At 42.6% G+C, this 20,997-nt stretch overlaps 1 protein-coding gene across 1 annotated transcript in view; it reads left to right on the top strand.

Moving 5' to 3' along the window:
• The window catches only part of LOC122559593 (interleukin-17 receptor A-like), a 56,225-nt gene that overhangs the window by 18,495 nt on the left and 16,733 nt on the right, over nt 1-20,997 (top strand). Inside the window, exons 4-8 of the mRNA XM_043709346.2 lie at nt 9,983-10,107; nt 12,599-12,725; nt 15,950-15,997; nt 16,923-17,080; nt 18,689-18,763. Of these exons, the coding sequence (XP_043565281.1) occupies nt 9,983-10,107; nt 12,599-12,725; nt 15,950-15,997; nt 16,923-17,080; nt 18,689-18,763 (533 nt within the window). The remainder of the gene's footprint in view (nt 1-9,982; nt 10,108-12,598; nt 12,726-15,949; nt 15,998-16,922; nt 17,081-18,688; nt 18,764-20,997) is intronic.

Here is a 20,997-nt window from a genome sequence, read left to right as displayed (position 1 = left end):
CATATACCATGCCTTGGGGCAACCTCGCATGCAGCGTATGAGAAACGATATTGGCCGAGTCACGTGAGTATCTGCCATATAAGTGGTGGGTGGTGTTCCCCTGTGTGATGGTAATATCCATGTCAACAATCTGACGGGTCTTGCAGAAGCTGCCATAGCATGGTTGTGTGGTGTAGCTGATGTCCTAAAGGCTGTGAACAATGGTCTGTTTCTTGCATAGAAGACTTCTACTGCCTTCTGAAGGTATGCAAAACCACCACATCAGGACATCCCATCGTATCAGGCAATGGGATCCTGTGTGAGCACCTCTTTGGCTGTGTTGATGGCATACTGAAACCCATTGTACAAGGAACCCCCAGCTTGTGTCACGACTCTTTAGATTTCTTACAGAAACTCAGCAATCCTGGTCCAGTCAAACGAGGAACATTCCTTATCACAAATGATGTTTTGGCACTCTACACCAGCATCCCCTCAACAGCCTCAATACTCAATACCGACCACTGACAATTTCCAGGCATCCTACAATTCATCTGTTTCATCTTCTAAATAACATCTTCACTTTTGACAACCGGTTCATCCAGAAACACACAACATCTATAAGGACCAAATTTACACCCCGATGTGTCAACGTCTTCATGCACAAGTTTAAACAAGACTTTTTTTTTTGCTGTACAGGACCTCTGACCAGTGCTATGCACCAGATACATTGACATTTTGTTTTCATTTGGACTTGTGGAAAGGAATCACTGAAATGACTACATAGCAACAAACCAGTTTCATCCCACGAGACTTAGCATGGACTGCGCTTCAGAATCAGTCTCATTCTTTGACACTCCTCTTCATCAAGGACAGACACCTCAGTACTTCACTCTACCACATGTCCACGGTTAACCTCATGATGCTGCATTCCGCTAGCTTGCACCACAAACATATTAAAGAAGCCAACCCCTACAGACAAGATACATAGGATCTGCTGAGATGAGGAATGTGACAGATACCGAAAGATTTAAGGATGCCTTCATAACAGCAAAGTTAAAAATCACACAACACCAGATTATAGTCCAACAGGTTTAATTGAAGCACACGAGCTTTCGGAGTGTCGCTCCTTCATCAGGTGGTAGTGGAGGACTCAATCCTAAAACACAGAATTTATAGCAAAAATTTGTCAATTTTTGTCAACAGTCAATCAAGGTATTTTTCAATGTATAATTTCAGTTACATCACACTGTAAATTTTTGCTATAAATTCTGTGTTTTAGGATTGAGTCCTCCACTACCACCTGATGAAGGAGCGACACTCCGAAAGCTCGTGTGCTTCAATTAAACCTGTTGGACTATAATCTGGTGTTGTGTGATTTTTAACTTTGTACTCCCCAGTCCAACACCGGTATCTCCACTTCCTAAGAGCAGGGTACAGTTGGGACAACACACACATCCTAGGACAGGCAAAACAAAGACATGCAAGAGGATTCTCAGAGTCGTGGCATTCTAACTAGAACTCCATCAATAAACACACTGATTTAGATCCTATCTACCTTTCCTTGGAAAAAAAACTGGAAAGGACATCACCCACCTTAAGAAACCAAGACCTATAAATAGAGCAGGACATACCACCAGCACTTCTCCATAGACTCAGTGATGTTACTTAGTATGGTGACGAAATGTCTGAAAACAAACCTTCAAGCTCAGCGAGCTAACTTAGCAGGATACAGTGCTCAACTCATCGATCGCCAGTTCCCATGTGACACAGCAAAAAAAAAACAAGTCTCCTCAGAAGGCACAGAGAATATGGCTTCGTCATCCAGTACTTCCCCAGAGCAGAGAGACTACACCATGTTCTTCGCAGCATCAACAATGAACACCTTACTAAGATCTTCCCTACACTTCTCTTTAAACAACTGGCAAACCTCAAATAGACCATTGTTTGCAGCAATCTGTCCAGCCTTCAGGACAACATCAACCACAACGCATAACCCTGCTATAGCAGCTTCTGCAAGACATGTCAGATTGTTTACATTACCATCACACAGGGGAACACCACACACTACATAAACAGCAGATACTCATGGGACGCGGCCAATGTAGTCTCTCGTACATTGCAGGCAAGGAGACCCCAAAGCATGGTACATTGGCAAGACCCTGCAGATGCTGCAACGGATGAATGGATACTGCAACAATCGCCAGACAGGAAGGTTCCCTACCAGTCAGGGAACACTTTAGTGATCAAGGACATTCAGCCTCAGATCCTTGGGTAAGCTTCCTCTAAGGCAGACTTGAGAAATACGCAACAATGCAGAATCGCTGAACAGAAACTGATAGCCAAGTTCAGTGCCCACTAAGACAGTCAACCATAATCTTGAGTTCCTATCTAGGTACTTGTGACCCCACCACACCTCTGCATCTATAAAATCTTCCTTAGTCCGTTTTGACACCATCACTTTGACAAATTGTAGTAATCTCTCCACCTTTTTATTAGTTTGGAGTTTTGAATTACTAATTACTTTTGTTAGACCCTCCGCATGCAACTCTTATACCTATCATGTTATTCCAGTCATTTAGTTTGGCTTCAGCACTACCTTATTTTTAGTTTTCTGTAAATATCTCTGCCTTATTTAGAGATGTAGAGACTTATTATTCAATATTCCACTCACGCCAGTTGTATGATCTTTTTGATCTCTCTGCCTAGAAGTTCTGTGTCTGTGTGCTCCCCTCTCTCCCTACACCTGACAAAGGGGCTGCACTCTGAAAGCTTGATTTCAAATTAACTTGGACTATAACCTGGAGTCACGGGACTTCTGACTTTGAGGAGAAAATGAGGTCTGCAGATGCTGGAGATCAGAGCTGCAAATGTGTTGCTGGAAAAGCGCAGCAGGTCAGGCAGCATCCAGGGAACAGGAGAATCGACATTTCGGGCATAAGCCCTTCTTCAGGAATGAGGAAAGTTTGTCCAGCAAAAGGTAGGGAGGAGGGACTTGGGGGAGGGGCGTCGGAAATGATAGGTGGAAAGAGGTCAAGGTGAGGGTGATAGGTCAGACTAGGGTGGGGGCGGAGAGGTCGGGAAGAAGATTGCAGGTTAGGAAGGCGGTGCTGAGTTCGATGGATTTGACTGAGACAAGGTGGGGGGGGGGGGAATGAGGAAACTGGTGAAATCCAAGTTCATCCCTTGTGGTTGGAGGGTTCCTAGGCGGAAGATGAGGCGCTCTTCCTCCAACCGTCGTGTTGTTGTGGTCTGGCGATGGAGGAGTCCAAAGACCTGCATATCCTTGGTGGAGTGGGAGGGGGAGTTGAAGTGTTGAGCCACAGGGTGGTTGGGTTGGTTGGTCCGGGTGTCCCAGAGGTGTTCTCTGAAACGCTCCGCAAGTAGGCGGCCTGTCTCTCCAATATAGAGGAGGCCACATCAGGTGCAGAGGATGCAATAGATGATGTGTGTGGAGGTGCAGGTGAATCTGTGGCAGATATGAAGCTTCCTTTGGGGCCTTGGAGGGAGGTGAGGGGGGAGGTGTGGGCGCAAGTCTTGCACCTCTTGCGGTTGCAGGGGAAGGTGCCGGGAGTGGAGGTTGGGTTGGTGGGGGGTGTGGATCTGACGAGGGAGTCACGGAGGGAGTGGTCTTTACGGAATGCTGATAGGGGAGGGAAGGGAAATATATCCTTGGTGGTGGGGTCCGTTTGGAGGTGGCGGAAATGACGGTGGATGATGCGCTGTACATGGAGATTGGTGTGGTGGTAGGTGAGGACCAGTGGAGTTCTGTCCTGGTGGCGGTTGGAGGGGTGGGGCTCAAGGGCGGAGGAGCGGGAAGTGGAAGAGATGCAGTGGAGGGCATCGTCGACCACGTCGGGGGGGGAAATTGCGATCCTTGAAGAAGGAGGCTATCTGGGTTGTACGCTTTTGGAACTGGTCCTCCTGGGAGCAGATGCGGCGGAGACGAAGGAATTGGGAGAATGGGATGGCGTTTTTACAGGGGGCAGGATGGGAGGAGGTGTAGTCCAGGTAGCTGTGGGAGTCGGTCGGTTTGTAGTAGATGTCCGTGTTGATTCGGTCGCCTGAGATAGAAATAGAAAGGTCGAGGAAGGGGAGGGAGGAATCTGAGACTGTCCAGGTGAATTTGAGGTCGGGGTGGAAGGTGTTGGTGAAGTGGATGAACTGTTCAACCTCCTCGTGGGAGCGCGAGGCAGCGGCGATACAGTCATCGATGTAGCGGAGGAAAAGGTGGGGGGTGGGGCCAGTGTAGTTGCGGAAGATGGACTGTTCCACATATCCTCCGAAGAGGCAGGCATAGCTGGGGCTCATGCGGGTGCCCATGGCTACTCCTTTCGTTTGGAGGAAGTGGGAGGATTGGAAAGAGAAGTTGTTCAGGGTGAGGACCAGTTCAGTCAGTCGAAGGAGGGTGTCAGTGGAAGGGTACTGGTTGGTACGGCGGGAAAGGAAGATGCAGAGGGCTTTGAGTCCTTCGTGATGGGGGATGGAGGTGTACAAGGACTTGGATGTCCATGGTGAAGATAAGGCATTGGGGACCGGGGAAGCGAAAATCATGGAGGAGGTGGAGGGCATGGGTGGTGTCCCGAACGTAGGTGGGGAGTTCTTGGACTAAGGGGGACGGGACCGTGTCAAGGTATGCGGAGATGAGTTCGGTGGGGCAGGAGCAGGCGGAGTCAATGGGTCAGCCGGGGCAGTCAGGTTTGTGGATTTTGGGCAGGAGGTAGAAGCGGGCGGTGTGGGTTTGTGGGACTGAGGTTGGAGGCGGTGGATGGGCGATCCCCTGAGGTGATGAGGTTATGGATGGTCTGGGAGCTGATGGTTTGGTGGTGGGGGGCTGGGGTCATGGTCAAGGGGGCAGTAGGAGGAGGTATCTGCGAGCTGGCGTTTGGCCTCAGCGGTGTAAAGGTCGGTGCGCCAAACTACTACCGCGCCTCCCTTGTCTGCTGGTTTGATAGTGAGGTTGGAGTTGCAATGGAGGGAGTGGAGGGCTGCGCTTTCCGTGGGTGAGAGGGGTGGGGGAGTTCAGGTGGCGGTTAATATCGCGGCGGCAGTTGGCTATGAAGAGGTCGAGGGCAGGTACGAGGCCAGCACAGGGTGTCCAGGTGGATGGGGTGTGTTGGAGGCGTGAGAAGGGGTTGTCAGAGGGTGGGCGAGAGTCTTGGTTGAAGAAGTAGGCGCGGAGGCGAAGGCGGCGGAAGAATTGTTCGATGTCACGCCGTGTGTTGAACTCATTAATCCGAGAGCGTAAGGGAATGAAGGTGAGGCCTCTGCTGAGGACTGATCTTTCATCCTCAGAGGGGTAGGTCTGGAGGGATGGTGAAAACACGGCAGGGCTGGGAGCTAGGACCTGGTGTGGGGCTGGAGCTGGGTGTGGGGGTGGGGTTAGGCCTGGGGGCAGGGATGGAGATTGGCGTGGGGGTGGGGTTGGGCGCGGTGATGGCGATCGGCGAAGGGGCGGGGTTAGACGTGGTGACGGATATAGGCGTGGGGGCGGGGTTAGGCATGCAGTCGGAGATCGGCGAAGGGGTGGGGTTAGGCGTGGTGACGGAACCCTCCAACCACAAGGGATGAACTCAGATTTCACCAGTTTCCTCATTTCCCCTCCCCCCACCTTGTCTCAGTCAAATCCATCGAACTCAGCACTGCCTTCCTAACCTGCAATCTTCTTCCTGACCTCTCCGCCCCCACCCCAGTCTGACCTATCACCCTCACCTTGACCTCTTTCCACCTATCACATTTCTGACGCCCCTCCCCCAAGTCCCTCCTCCCTACCTTTTATCTTAGCCTGCTGGACACACTTTCCTCATTCCTGAAGAAGGGCTTATGCCCGAAACGTCGATTCTCCTGTTCCCTGGATGCTGCCTGACCTGCGCTTTTCCAGCAACACATTTTCAGGACTTCTGACTTTGTCCACCCCAGTCCAACACTGCCACCTTCACATCATTGTTGCTGGTAGTTGAATGAATGGTTGGTTGTGTGCTTATAGTGGGCTGTCACTTTGAAGCTAGCTGCAGGAATTGCTCAGAATTGACTTTTGCCTCCATGAGTGAGTGAGAGAGAGAGGAGAGAGGGAATTTGATGTTTTATAGTATCAATAGGGTGATCCATGAACAATAATGCATGGGTTTTTAATTTTTCTTTAGACTAGTTTTTCAGATCAGTATTGAATCACTTTTTTTTTTATTAAACAGACCTTTATTAGAATCGTAGAATCCCTATAGTGTGGAAACAAGCCATTTGGCCCAACATATCCACACTGAACCTCTGAAGGGTAACCCACCCAAACCCATTCCCCTACATTTACCCTTGACACTAATGCACTAATCTACACATGCCTGAATACAATGGGCAATTTAGCATGGCCAATTCACTTAATCTGCACATTTTTAGATTGTGTGGTAGCAAACTGGAGTATCTAGAGGAAACTCACACAGACGCAGGGACAATGTGCAAATTCCACACAGTTAGTTGCCAGAGGCTGGAATTGAACCCGGGTCCCTGATGCTAATAGTTATCTATATTTTTGATCATGGGCTGAAATGGAAAAATTATTGTTTTAAAACTGAGGAATGTTTTAAAGAAGTACTGAAACTCAGTACCATATTTATCATCCTTCACCACAACAAGTGAACAGACTGAAGAATGTAAGCAAAATTCCGGGCAGACAAAGCTTCTGTAATCTCCTAGGTTTTAAGGTTACAATTTAAACTTTATTCCCAATATCCATTTTTGTTTGAGACTTGATATCCTATTGCCTAAATAGTTCATCTGGTGTCTTAACTCAAATGTAAACTATAAAATTAATATTCATCAAAGTAGGGCTACAACATCACAGGCATATCTTGGTTTTTGTTTCTTATTTTAGACACTCAGTCTCTGGTCTCTTCTGATATCTGTGGTCTTCTGCTTCCAGCTGATCAGAAAGCTCTGCAAACTTCAGTTTCAAACTTGGTGCACATTTCTTGGTTACTGAAAGATGCTGCTTCTTCACCTTTTCCAAGCCACATCTTGATCAATGGCATTATTACATTTTTATTGGGCAAGGGGAGGCCATGAGACGAGCAGAAGCAGGTCATTTCAGCCCATTGATCTGCTCCACCATTCAATTAGATCATAATTGATCTGATAATCTTCAACTCCACTTTCCTGCCTTTTCCCCATAACTCTTAATTTTCTGATTTATTAATCTCAGCCTTGAATATGTTTAATAATTCAATGTCAACAGTCCTGTGCTGTAAAAATAAAATTCCACAGTTTCACTCGCACTAAGAAATTCCTGCTCATCTGTCTTCAATGTGGAGTCGCTTGTTCTGAGATTCCCACCACCCTGTGCTCTGAAACTCTCAGACACGGAAACCACCTTTCCACATCTATCCTGTCAAGTGCTTTAAGAGTCTTTATGTTTCAATAAAATCATTTGTTTTCTTCCAAACTCCAGTGACTACAAGCCCAACCTGCTCAACTTCTTCTCATAAGATAGTCCTTCCATACACCAGATCAATATTCTCTGGACTTCCACCAATGCCTCAATATCTTTCCTTCAAGAAGGGGACCAGAGCTAGTCACAATTGTCATCTGACCAGTGCCTTGTATAGTTCTGGCAAAATCTCCCTACTTTTATACTCCACTGCCTTTGAAATAAGGGCTAACATTCTACTTCCTTTTCCTATTAACTCCTGAACTTTGCTGGCATTTGTGATTTATGGATGAGATCTGAGGCAATGCACATTTCTAACTGACTCTCAAACTGTATGATCATTTGTAATAGATTAGATTACTTAGTGTGGAAACAGGCCCTTCGGCCCAACAAGTCCACACCGACCTGCCGAAGCGCAACCTACCCATACCCCTACATTTACCCCTCACCTAACACTACAGAGAATTTAGAATGGCCAATTCACCTGACCTGCACATCTTTGGACTGTGGGAGGAAACCGGAGCACCCGGAGGAAACCCACGCAGACACGGGGAGAATGTGCAAACTCCACACAGTCAGTCGCCTGAGGCGGGAATTGAACCCGGGTCTCTGGCGCTGTGAGGCAGCAGTGCTAACCTCTGTGCCACCGTGCCGCCCACAATTGGTTCCTAAGGCTGATGTAATTCCCTCTGATCAATGCTCTAAGTTTGTACCTTAAATAAAACAATTACTCTCAGGAACGTCCTTCTCATTATAGTTAGTTTGTTGCTTTATGATTCCTTGCTATGGTATTAAAATATTTCATGATATCTTCCTTGTCCAATTGTTTAGGGAAGGGGTATATGCTGTTACCTCCTCAGTCATAAATGTACGGCATGGTAATAGACCCTTCGGTCCAACTCATCCATGCCGACCAGATATCCTAACCTAATCTAGTCCCATTTGCCAGCACTTGGCCCATATCCCTTTCAACACTTCCTATTTGTATGCCCATCTAGATGCCTTTTAAATGCTGCAATTGTACCAGCATCCACCACTTCCTCTGGGAGCTCCTTTTATACACTCAATACTCTCTGTATGAAAAAGTTGCCCCTTGGGTCCCTTTTTATATCTTTCTTCCCCCCCACCCCACCCTAAACCTATGCCCTCTAGTTCTGGACTCCCCCCACCCCAGGGAAAAGACTTTGTCTGTCTATCCTATCCCATGCCCCTCATGATTTTATAAACTTCTATAAGGTCATCCCTTGGTTTCCGATGCTCCAGGGAAAACAGCCCCAGCCTGTTCAGCCTCTCCCTATAGCTCAAATCCTCCAACCCTGGCAACATCCTTGTAAATCTTTTCATGATTGATAGCATGAGCTCATCAACTGAATTTTGCTTAAGTGGTACAAGTTCCTCATCAAGGTTACTTGTTAGATGATGATTTTCCCCTCTGTTCTGTGTGCTTGGAACAAGTCCTTTATATTTAAAAAAAACAGTAAAAGGAACATGGTGAAAAAGTTGGTTGTAACTTTAAACCTATTTAAAATTAATGTGGAAAGTTACAAAATACTACAACAGAAAAATTACAAAGTATGTATCACTTTGAAAATTATAGTGTGTGCAAAGTATAAATGCTTCATGTATAGTGAGTGAGGAATCAGGCAATGAGATACTTTATAAATTCAGTCACTGCATAGTTTTGAGTGATAAAGGTCTAAACAATTACACAGTTACAAGCTTAAACACATATCGTTACAAAGTTTAGCTCAAATACAAAGAATTGCATTTAGCCACAAACAGTTACTTCTCTTCTAAAACACTGACTTAAAAAAAATTTGAGAGGGCGCAGAAGAGATTTATAAGGATATTACTGGGACTGGCGGGTTTGAGTTATAAGGAGAGGCTGGGGACTTCTTTCGCTGGAGCATAGAAGGTTGAGGGTTGACCTTTTATAGAGGTTTATAAAATCATGAGGTGCATAGATAAAGGGGATAGCAAAGGTCTTTTCCCCAGAATATGGCAGTTCAAAACTAGAGGGCATAATTTTAAGGAAAGATTTAAAAGGGACTTGAGAGGTAGCTTTTTCCATACACTAGTTCATAACGTGGAATGAACTGAGAGGAAGTGATAGATACAGGTACAATATTTAAAAGACATTAGGTCAGGTATATGAATATGAAAGGGTTAGAGGGATATTTGAAATGCATTTTTAAAAATTATGATCTAATACACTATCTATTTGTGCTTTCTCCTGGTAATTCATAAGTTTAAGTGGAAACTCTTGGCTAGAAACAAAATACTTCTCAAAACTGCAATATTTTTGTGTTTTAGTCACTTGTCTGCTCCAAAGGAAAACCAGTCCGAATGTCTGATTTATATCAGCTGTATGCCTGGCCCATTTTGACTGTATAATGTTAGATATGTTTTGTCTGACCCTGATGCTGGACCCAAAATGTGGAGAAAAAAAAATTACAAGTGCACTTAATGGTTCACAATGAGTACTCACTTCATTCCTGTTTAATAATAGCATCCTTGAACATCAACACTGAATAATGTTTTTAATTTGGTACATGTATTAATCAGTTTGGTTCACTTTGGGTTTTGCAGCCAGTATAAAGTATTCTCAAGGAGTAGAGGTATCTGTGAAAAAACAGAGCAACGGAGAGGAGAAATGTATTCAATACCGATTCCAAAACAAGATAAGGAACCAACTAAATCCACAAGGAGAGAAGGTATGTACTAAGGAGTGCCCTGGTAGATATTACAGCTCAGGTTTTCTCCTTGTGTTTGTACTTTCCATCGGCCAGTGCAAACAGCAGCAACCAGTATACTACGTTAGTGCAACTTTAAGTTGGGAACTCCTTCAGCATCAGGCTTGAGGAGCAATAGATGCTGGAGATCTGAAACAAAAACAAAAATTGCTGGAGAAGTTCAGTCGGTCTGGCAGGCTCTGTGGAGAGAAAAACAGTTAACATTTCAAGTCTATTGACCCTTCCTCCGAGTTGGGGAAGTGGAGGCTGAGACTCCTTGACCAATAAGGATTGAATAGATCATAGCTTGGGCTTGATTGTCTGTCTGGGAAAGGAAGAGAATCTTCAATGCAGCCTAAGCAGATCTTCATCTGTCCAAGAGGGTCTTTATAACAAAAGGGGGTTAAGGGGCAGGGAGAAAGCTCAATGTCAGCTGCAAGTGAGCTGGGATAGATTCATCAGGTAGCGGATCAGGAATTTGGTCCAATGCAAGTGAATTGAGCTTTTATTATTGTTAATTTTTGGGCTGTTTGTATCAAGAGCAAAGGTGTCATTTATTTGCCATTCCTGCCTGGTGGTGAACTGCCTCCTTCAGATACCATAGCCCACATATTGAAGTTACTCCCAGATGGATGTTGGGAGACAGTTTCAGTACTTTTACTGATGATGATGAAACAGTGTTCAAGTTGGGATAATATGGGACTTGAAGGGAAAACTTGGACTTATCCTAGGAAGTTCAGATTGTGGGTTTGAGCGCTGAACCAAAATGAGCTGCCATATGGTCAATCATGGAGGTATCCACATGTCAGGAGCATGACGCAATGTTGCCCACTAGCCTGGATGAGTTCAGCTCTAACAAGGCAAGAAACCAAACACTATCCAAGGAAAAAGTGTCCCACTTGATCAGCACTCTATTCACCACAATAAACAGCTTCCACTGTGAGTTCACAATGACTATTACATACATTATCTACAAGGTGTATTGCAAGACTCTCCAAGACCCCTTTGACAGTACCTTGCAAATTCTAACCTCTACCCCTGGATGATCAAGGCTGGCAGACATGTAAGCAAAGTACTTTGGATGCAGAAGATATGAACTACAAACAGAAAGTGCTGGAGAAACTCAGCAGGTCTGCCAGTATTGTGAAGAGAGAAACAAAGTTAACATTTTGAGTCCAAAATGACACTTCAGAATTCCAAAGAAGTATTATGTTGGACTCAAAACATTAACTTTATTTCATTCTCTACAGATGCTACCAGACCTGCTGTGTTTCTCCAGCACTCTTTATTTCTCTTTCAGGGTAACAAACACATGGGAACATCACCACCAGAGACAAGATCCTGCTCCGTTGCTTGTGTCCTGGTTTGGAATTTATAGCTATTCCTTCATGATCATCTTGTCAAAATTCTGAAATTCTCTTTCTAACAACAATGTAGACATACCAACATCACAACGACTGCAGCAGATCAAAAGAAGTAGCTCACCACTACCGGTCCAAGGGAAATTAAGTATGAGAAACGAATACTGACCTTATCAGTGACACCCATATCTCAGGAATGAATAAAACAGAATGAATATAGTGCACATCTGCAACTTAAATATTGGTCCTTTTGACCTACTGTATTTTTCAGTTTGTCTTTGTATGCCCTTTGTTTGGGGCAGTTAAAATTTAAGTTTTCAGGCATTGGTAAGATTTTGCTAGGCTTCCCATTTTTTAAAAATGTTTTTTGTTCAGTCACAGGATGTGGGAGTCGCTAGCTGACCCAGTATTTATTGCCTTTGAGAAGTTGTTGAGCTGCCTTCTTAAACCTCTGCAGTTCATTTGATGTAGGTACATCCACAATGCTATAAGGGAGTGACACTGAAGGCATGGCAATATATTTCCATGTCAGGATGTTAAATTGCTTGGAAGGGAAAGTGCGGATGGTGTTCCCATGTATCTGTTGCCCTTGCCCTTCCACGTAGTAATGGTCAAGAATTTGGAAGGTGATCTCTAAGGAGGCTTAATGAATTACAGTGGTGCATCTTGTAGATGGTACGTTGCTGCAACTGAGGGTCTGTAGTGAAAGGACTGAACTCACCATTTCCACAAACAATCAAGCAGGCTGCCTTGTCCTGGATGGTGTCAAACTCAGTGACCGAGCTGCATAAATCCAGGCAAATAGTGGGTTCTATGCACCGCCCACCCCCTCCCCCACACCCTGGAAAAAAAGTCGGATTTGGGAGTCATGAGGTGAGTTAACTGCTGCACAATTCCTAGCTTCTGACCAGGTCTTGTTGCCACATACTTAGGACTAATACAATTTAGTTTCTGATTATACATCTGAAAGACATACACAGCAAGAATAAAGTTTTAAATAAAGCAATAGTGAAACTTTAAAGATGATTTTGTTGTTTATTCCAGTTCTAGGTGTGTGAGGAGTGTAGAATTCATTCTGATAGCAATTGATGGTATGCACTTTTCTATTGCAGTGGGCATTCTCACTGGAGAGACTTGAGGCAGAACCAGAGCAGACCTATAGGGTGGCTGCATGCAGTTTACCAAGACCCAACATCAATCAAGATAATGATTGTCCAGCAATCATTTTCACTGTGCCTGGTGCGTCTTACCCAGTTGCTGGTGATAATCATAGCACTGTTAATAGAAAATGTAACTTGTTGGCTTTTTTCATGTCAAATTCTTTAAGCCCTTCTTGCACCAATCTTATTGGGTTATGCATCTTCCTCTGTCTGTTGAGCAACCTGTAAATTCTGTGGTGAGGTAGTTAGCTCAGTTGGTTGAACAGTTAGCACTGCTGCCTCACAGCGCCAGAGATCTGGGTTCAATCCCCGCCTCGGGCAACTGTCTGTGTGAAGTTTGCACATTCTCCCCGTGTCTGCGTGGGTTTCCTCCAGGTACTCTGGTTTTCTCCCACAAACACACAAATGTGTAGGTTAGGTGAATTGGCCATGCCAAATTGCCCGCAGTGTTAGGTGAAGGGGTAAATGTAGGGGAATGGGTCTGGCTGGGCTGCTCTTCGGCGGGTTGGTGTGGACTTGTTGGGCCAAAGGGCCTGTTTCCACACTGTAAGTAATCTAAGCCAGTTTGCGATGCAGAGTAATACCAAGTGTGGGTTCAATTCCTGGACCAGCTGAGGTCTCCCTGAAGGACTCTACTTCTCAACTTCTCCCACTCACCTGAGACATCATGACCCTCAGGTTAACCCACCACCACTCTCTAATGAGAGAGCAATCCTATGGTTCAGTAAGACCTTGGCAAATTTAGGGTGTAGGTTTGCTCGCTGAGCTGTAGGTTTGCTATCCAGACGTTTTATTACCTGGCTAGGTAATATCATCAGTGGCGACCTCCAAGTGAAGCGAAGCTGGTTTTTCCTGCATTCTATTTATATCTTTCTCCTGGATGGGGTTCCTGGGGTTTGTGGTGATGTCATTTCCTGTTGGTTTTCTGAGGGGTTGATAGATGGCATCTAGGTTTATGCATTTGTTTATGGCGTTGTGGTTGGAGTGCCAGGCCTCAGTACAACCCATGGACAAAACCAACGTCATCTACAAAATTCCATGCAAGGATTGCCACAATCACTACGTAGGACAAACAGGAAGAAAGCTAGCTACCAGGATACACGAGCACCAGCTAGGCACAAAAAGACACAACCCTCTCTCCCTCGTAGCCCTACACACAGATGAAAAAAAACACCATTTCAACTGAGACAACACCTCTATCCTGGGACAGGCTAATCAAAAACATGCCAGAGAATTCCTAGAGGCCTGGCACTCCAACCACAACACCATAAACAAACGCATAGATCTAGATGCCATCTATCAACCCCTCAGAAAACGAACAGGAAATGACATGAGCACAAACCCCAGGAACCCCATCCAGGAGAAAGATATAAATAGAATGCAGGAGAAAACCGCTTCGCTTCACTTGGAGGTTGCCACTGATGATGTTACCTAGCCAGGTAATGAAACGTCTGGATATCAAACCTACAGCTCAGCAAGCAAGCCTACACCGTAAACCTCAACCTGAGCTACAAACCTTGCTTTGGCAAATTTACCATCACCTCTTACCTTTTAATTTTCTGTCAAGAATCATAGTTTGCCCAACTGTGATGTCTGTTTTCAAAACAGCATATGGTGTCAACTAGGAGGAATTAGTGATTTCTTAAACTCTACATTTACATGGTATGCTTTAATAATTGTGACATTTCAGCTGCTGCCCTGTTATGATCCAAATTCTTGCAAAACACCACCTACAATTATGCTAATATTAAACCAAAAGAATTCAGACATTTGACAAAAATAAAGTAAACTAAGTTATTCATAGTTTTAGTGTTATGAAGTATTGTTACTAATGTGAATCTAATTCTGGGTTAGGGATCAAACCAGAGTAGACTAATATTATACCTCATTGTTAATTCAATCACCAGGATCAAGGTCTCAAGTATTCTCATTTGAAATTTTTTTGTTACTTTTCTTCACAAGCCCAATACGGAACACTTCAAAAGACTTTAGAGGCACTGCTTGAGCAGGTTGGATTTAGTTATTTAGAAAACTTTGCAAGTGTATCTGCATAATAGAAACTCCATCTTTCATTGTATGTTTGCTTTATGTTAATGAAAACCAGTTTTCAAATAGGATTAATTGAGGAATAGGAATTGCGGGAGTGTGCAGTCAGCCATGTTTCTATCTCTTAGTGATTTATCAGAATTGAAAATCTTTAAATCATACTTAATAACTTGGGAGGACATTTGAGAGTGCGAGGAAGGTTTCAATATGTAACAGGACCCATGCTCTGCAGTTAAAGGTTCTTCATAGGGCTCACCTGGCCCAAGACTGTCTTGCAAAATTTAAGCAGGGTGCATCTTCAATGTGCCCCAAATGTAAAATGAATACGGGCAGCTTCATTCATTGTTTGTGGTCCTGTCAGAGGCTCCGTACATATTGGAGCGCTGTGGCAGGAGTAATAGAGAGGGTCTTGGGGACCGAAGTCAAGGTTTCTCTTCTGGGTTTGTCGAATTTATCTCACTTCAATGTACGTAGAAAAAAGCTTTTTAGCATCTTCACTTTTTGCGTGAGGAAGAACATTCTGATGTGCTGGGTGTCTGAGAACCCCCCCGGGTCTGACAGGGTGGCATAAGTTAACTATGAAACGCGTTCCTTTAGACTTTCTTACAAATATGGTGCACCAGAAAATGGACAATTTTTATAAGACATGGCAGCCCTTTTTGAATTATTTGGAAGCAGATCTGTCCACCATTTTAATTAGGGCTTTTGTCTAGCCATGGTGGTTTGGTTTAATAAGCCTAATGTCCTGCGAGGAAGAATTTTGAGCAAATGTGGGTTTAAAAATTGATGCTCTTGAAGGTTGAGAGCTGAGGTCTTGTTACGCTGAGCGGCTTTATTTATTTACTTGATGTGCAATGAGTGTAGTTGAGAGTTCTTTTGTAGATAATATCGTAGTTGGTCTGTTGCTGTAATGTTATTTTCATATTTTTAATAGAGAATTTTTTCAATAAAAATATTTTTTTAAAAATCATACTTCATGCAAATATTCTCTCATGACTCAGTTTACTTTTATTTCTGTTGATGTCTGAACTCTATTGGTTTTATACTGACAATTGTAGGTGTTTTTCAGGAGTTCGGATCATAATGGGGTAGAGCAGCTGGAATTTCACAACAACTATGTATACCATGTAAATGAATAGTGACAGCAGGCAATTAACGTCCGTGAAACAGCACTTTTTGTTTTACAGAGTTATAGAAGATTATGTAATCTGATTTTATCCTGGTAGAGGGCAAGCTAACCTGCATATTTTCCTTTAGGTTGTGAGGATGGCCAAATTAAGTACACAGAGCCCTGCAAACGTCAAGGTGAGTGAACTTTACTTCAAAGAGACGCTCAGCAAATCTCACCACAGCGTAGCTCTGATTCACAGCTTCATAGTAATTATGATTCCCCGCCAGTTCCTTTACCTTAAAACCTATCTTGCATGTGCTCTGTATTTTTGCAGTCTTTTCCTTCTCTCTGCTCCTCCTCTTTTCATCTGTCTCCTTCACCTCCCTCTTCCGTCTCTTGGTCCTCCCTCCATTCTGTCCATCCCTTTCCCTCTCCTCTTGCTCTCCTTAGCCTAACTCTCCCCTTCTTCATACTCAACCCTTGTTCACCCACCTTCCTTCCTTGGTCTCTCACACACCTTCTTATGCTCTGATTTCTCCCTCCTTCTGATGAAGTATTACTCTCCAAAACTGAGATCTGGCATCTATGGCCACTTACTTTATAAAGTTTGTAAAACATGCCATGTATGAACCTCAGGATGGAAATGCTTTTTACTTCTCCCTCCCTTTTCTGCTGCCATACCCCACCCCACAATGATAACCCACATTGTCAGCCTCCAAATCCTTAGGTGCTGGAGGACTTGGCTATCCTGCTTCCAAAGCTCACCCACCATCCTTAATTGGACACTGGGCAGGCCTTCTAACCATTAATAGGTATTTTGTTTAAAAATTCATAACAGACATGTCATGCTGATTCCATGCTGGTTTAGGATCTGGGAATTATCTTGCGGTTGGAGTCCTAACCCAAAAATGAAAGTCTGGCCTGTAGAGTTTGATATGTTGTGAGTAGCAGTATGCCATGGTTATTGCTTGATCAAGGGCGGAAATCAAACCCAGCAGGGAGGAGACATAAAAGACATTGGATTTTGACAATTATCATGCATATGTATGGTTGTTTGACAGATACTTGTATTATGAAAGATTTTACTTTTCCACTTTTTTTTGCAATAATTGTCAACAGGCAGTCTATGGAATCCCAACATTACACACATTAGAAATGAAATGAGAACAATCATCTTCTTCCAGACTGCCAAGTATGCCAACAAATACCTTGTGTCTCTGAATAGTTATAGTTCAGAAGGGAAACTCTGTGACAGCAATCATCAAAGAATCTTGCAGGTAAAATCTTATTTTTCTTTAGCTTTCATGTAGCATTTGCATTTAATTCAAAATAGTGAGAATAATGTTTATAAAAAGAAAAAATTCAAGTTCTGGAATAGATGAGTAAACACTGAGTATATAGAGCTGATCATCAGCGTCTTATGGTAGATGACAACTTAGCTTTTCAGATAGAGATTCTTCAAAATTAGTGTCCTGTGTTTTCACTTTGAGTTGCTGTATATTTCCAACTACATTTTCCTTTGCTATTAATAAATGTGAATTCCTTGCAAAGTTTGAAGGATTTTTTTCCCTTATATTTCTAGTATTACTGAACTTCATTTGATAAGTTAGCTTTGATTTGAAAATTTTATGCTTTGATAAGTTCATTGCTCAACATAATAACCCACCTGTCAATCTACTGACAGCAAAAATAAAATAATACTTCAATTACCTCTTAACTTGATAGTGAAAATGTAGGACTAAACAAATTTGCAGATTCACTATTCTCTTTATTTTGTAGGGTTAGCATATGTCTTTTTTTTTTAAATTCCAAACTTGTAATGAGTAAAATAACATTCACATGAGAACATCAGATTCCCAGTTCAGATTCACAACGTTTGAATTCCAAGTTCAACAACAATTATGTTCTTTTTAATCATTATAAGTTTTAACCACCTAGAAGGGAATCATGGCATGCTGAAAATCCACTGTTAGGGAAGTGTTTCAATGAAGAAATATTTGATCTTGTTTGCATTTGGGAGGACAATTAGATCAACATGGTAATATCATACGTGTGGTCTTATATATTTTGATATAATTATTTACACTAGTAGGTCATTCAGCCCTTCAAGCTTTTTTCATCATTTTATGAAAAAATGGCCGATATGTAAGGCTTGTATGTTATGAAGACATTGTTCTTTCAGCAGTTTCAGCATGACTTAATTATAACAATTTTTGGTTGTGTGAGTGTGACTGTGCTTGTGCCTATGACTATAGTATTATATCCTTTCATTAGAAAACACACATTAGAATGCTACATTCTTTTCCCAAGGTTTCACACGAGATGCGATTCACATGCACCAACTTCTGCAAACAGTTAGAGTTTATTAAAGCCTGTATAAGCTAGGTGACCCCCTTTGACCCTCTTCGCAGGCATGCAAAGTTGAGTCAAAAAAGGCCCCAAACGAAAGAAACCCGTCCCCTTTTTATACAGGTCAGTTGGTAATGCTCACAGGTACTCTAAAATACTCACAGGTTATGCAAACAATTTCCTGACTCAGTGATTCCCCAAGACAATGTAGGTGTGATATGTCCAAGCTTCAGGGAATGGCTACGAAAGCATTTCTGAATGGAAGGGACTGAATAAGAGTTTAATTTGATAATAGTAGGAGAGTAGTATTAAATGACTGCCTAAATGAAGTGGGAGTCATCCACATTTCTTGCATGAATATCATACCCACCCACTTCCAGAATGTTCAGCTTCTGGAGAAAGTACAGTTTAATCCTTTAACATTAATATAATGTCCAGAGAGATACTACAATTTAATCTTTTAACACTACAAGAAGATTGCAATTGTCTGAATGTACATGAATGTGAAGAATCCTATTGTAACTTTATTTTTAAAGGGATCTGAACAACAAGTCAGTATAACCTTTTCAACTGAACACTGGATGCAAAGCTGCAGAATTTATCGTTTTGAGGTGAGACATTTCAGAAATCCAATGATATTTTAGACTGAATTTGTTGCTTGACCTCTCGAATGTTGAGGATAAATTCTGTAAAATCACAGCAGGGTTAAACACTGACATGCAGCACTGTTTTGTCAGCATAGAATGTGCTTTGAGTCTAAGGAAGTCTATGTTATATTGCTGTGTCAATTTGAAATGAAATTGTTTGTAAGGGGACAGTACTTGGATCTGATCATGACGAACAATCGTTATGTCAGGCCGCCCTATCAAATGTTAACTTCTAATGGACCCAAGTTGTTTTCTTTTTGGCTTAATAGGAAGATGTCTAAAGTGTTTGAAAATTAATACGTTAATATTTGTAGCTTAGATGTATTTGATAAACTGATGGATATCACAAGGAACTTTAAAAATCCTTCCATGTTATCTGATGCCATTACCAACTGAATAATGCATCAACAGTCCTACATTCATTGAGGAGAGCATGAAGTTCTAGGTGACCAATAGCACACCAGCACAATGTGTTGGAGCACTAACATGTATCTCTGTGAAGTAAAAAGTTCAAACCTCGTCATGGTCCAGACCAGCATGTTGTGGGAAGGGAGGAATTAAATTAGTCATTGCCAGGCAAGGTCATGATTTTAAAAAGCCTCCTGGGTTCTCTGCAGTACTTTCCAGCTGGAACACTAACTCCTTCAATGTGACCCTTAATTACACTGTAATAAACTATGATACCCTTCAAATGCAATACCCACCAGTACATCAAGACTATGTTATCCACACATCATCTTAGTTTATTTTCAAGAGGTGAGACTTAATACTGCATGGAATACTTTTCAGATATTGTTTGCAAACATGCAACAAGATGCTGAAAAGTCTGAGTGCTCCGGTCAAGATGCTGAAAAGTCTGAATGCTACGGTTAAGATGCATTTTGCTGCCAGGTAACTGATGTTCAGTAGCCTCCATACAAACTGGATGCAGGTTAAAATCACACCACCAGAATAGATGAGACTGAGGTACATGTGCTACTTGGTCTCAGACCTGACTTAAAGTAGCCAGGTGAGCTGTGGCTGCCTAATGCATATATAGGCAACTATACAGTGAAGAGAATTTAAACTTTAAGGACTGTTAGATAATATGCATGTAAACTTGACTATTTTGAGTGCAGCTGGTTCCACACCAGTTTGATTCCAGACAGTGCAGTTGTAGGAATGTGTCTTCAAACTGGCAATAGACTCCTTGCTGGCGTATTTGAGTACAACATCAATAAATTTCTAAATTCAGTATCATCAATTTTTACTCCTCCTTCAATCAAGAGTATCAAATTGTCATCAAAGCCTTTTTCCAAGAGCCAAGATATCTATAGCATTCAGTTGACCTCTGTTAATCCAGTTTTTGCGTATACAATTAAAAATTTTAGCCTTAGAGACAAATACCCATAATATAGTCAATATGAAAATGTTCATGAGATTATTGGAAGAATTTTACCAACTGGGTGGAAGGTTCATATCATTTCATGTATGGGTGGTAGGGTGAGAAATCCCCTGAAATTTTATCATTTTTCATAACTTGCCTTCATTCTTATTACTTTTGTGGTAAACTTTTGTCGGTTTTTGAGTTTCCAATCCTCCAGCCTGCTACTGACCTTTGCAGAGGTAAAGATTTTCTGTAAGTATATAAAAAGGAAGAGAGTAGCTAAGGTAAATGTTGCTCCCTGAGAGGACAAGACTGGAGAGTTAATGGGGACTGTGGAAATGGCAGAGACATTAAATCAATACTTTGCCTTAGTTTTGACGTAGGACATACATCATCCTAATAGTAATAGGTAATGCAGAGGTGATAGAAAAGGTTATACTTAATACATTCGCCATCAGTAAGAAAAAAGTACAGAGCAGACACGTCCCCTGGGCCCAAAGGCCTTAGGGTATTAAAGGAAGTGACACCAGAGGTATAGATGTATCAGTTGTAATATTCTAAAATTCAGGATTCTGGAAAGAATCAGTAGAAATGTTCCAGTGGATTGGAAAATGCTAACTGAATGTGTTTTTTTTTTCAAAAAGAGCAAGGCAGATGATAGGAAATTATAGCCCAGTTAATTTAATGTCTGTCATTAGAAAATTGTCGGATACTATTATTAGGGAAGTAGTCATGGCGCATTTGGAAAGTCTAAACAGAATCCATTAGAGTAGCATGGTTTTATGCAGGCTTAATCATTTGACTAATTTGCTAAAATTCTTTGATCTTGCAA

Source organism: Chiloscyllium plagiosum, unplaced genomic scaffold, assembly GCF_037043375.1.
Source record: "Chiloscyllium plagiosum isolate Xiang-an unplaced genomic scaffold, Cpla_swu_hap1 HiC_scaffold_19, whole genome shotgun sequence".
Lineage (NCBI taxonomy): Eukaryota > Metazoa > Chordata > Chondrichthyes > Orectolobiformes > Hemiscylliidae > Chiloscyllium > Chiloscyllium plagiosum.
This window is presented reverse-complemented; position numbering and strand designations above follow the sequence as displayed.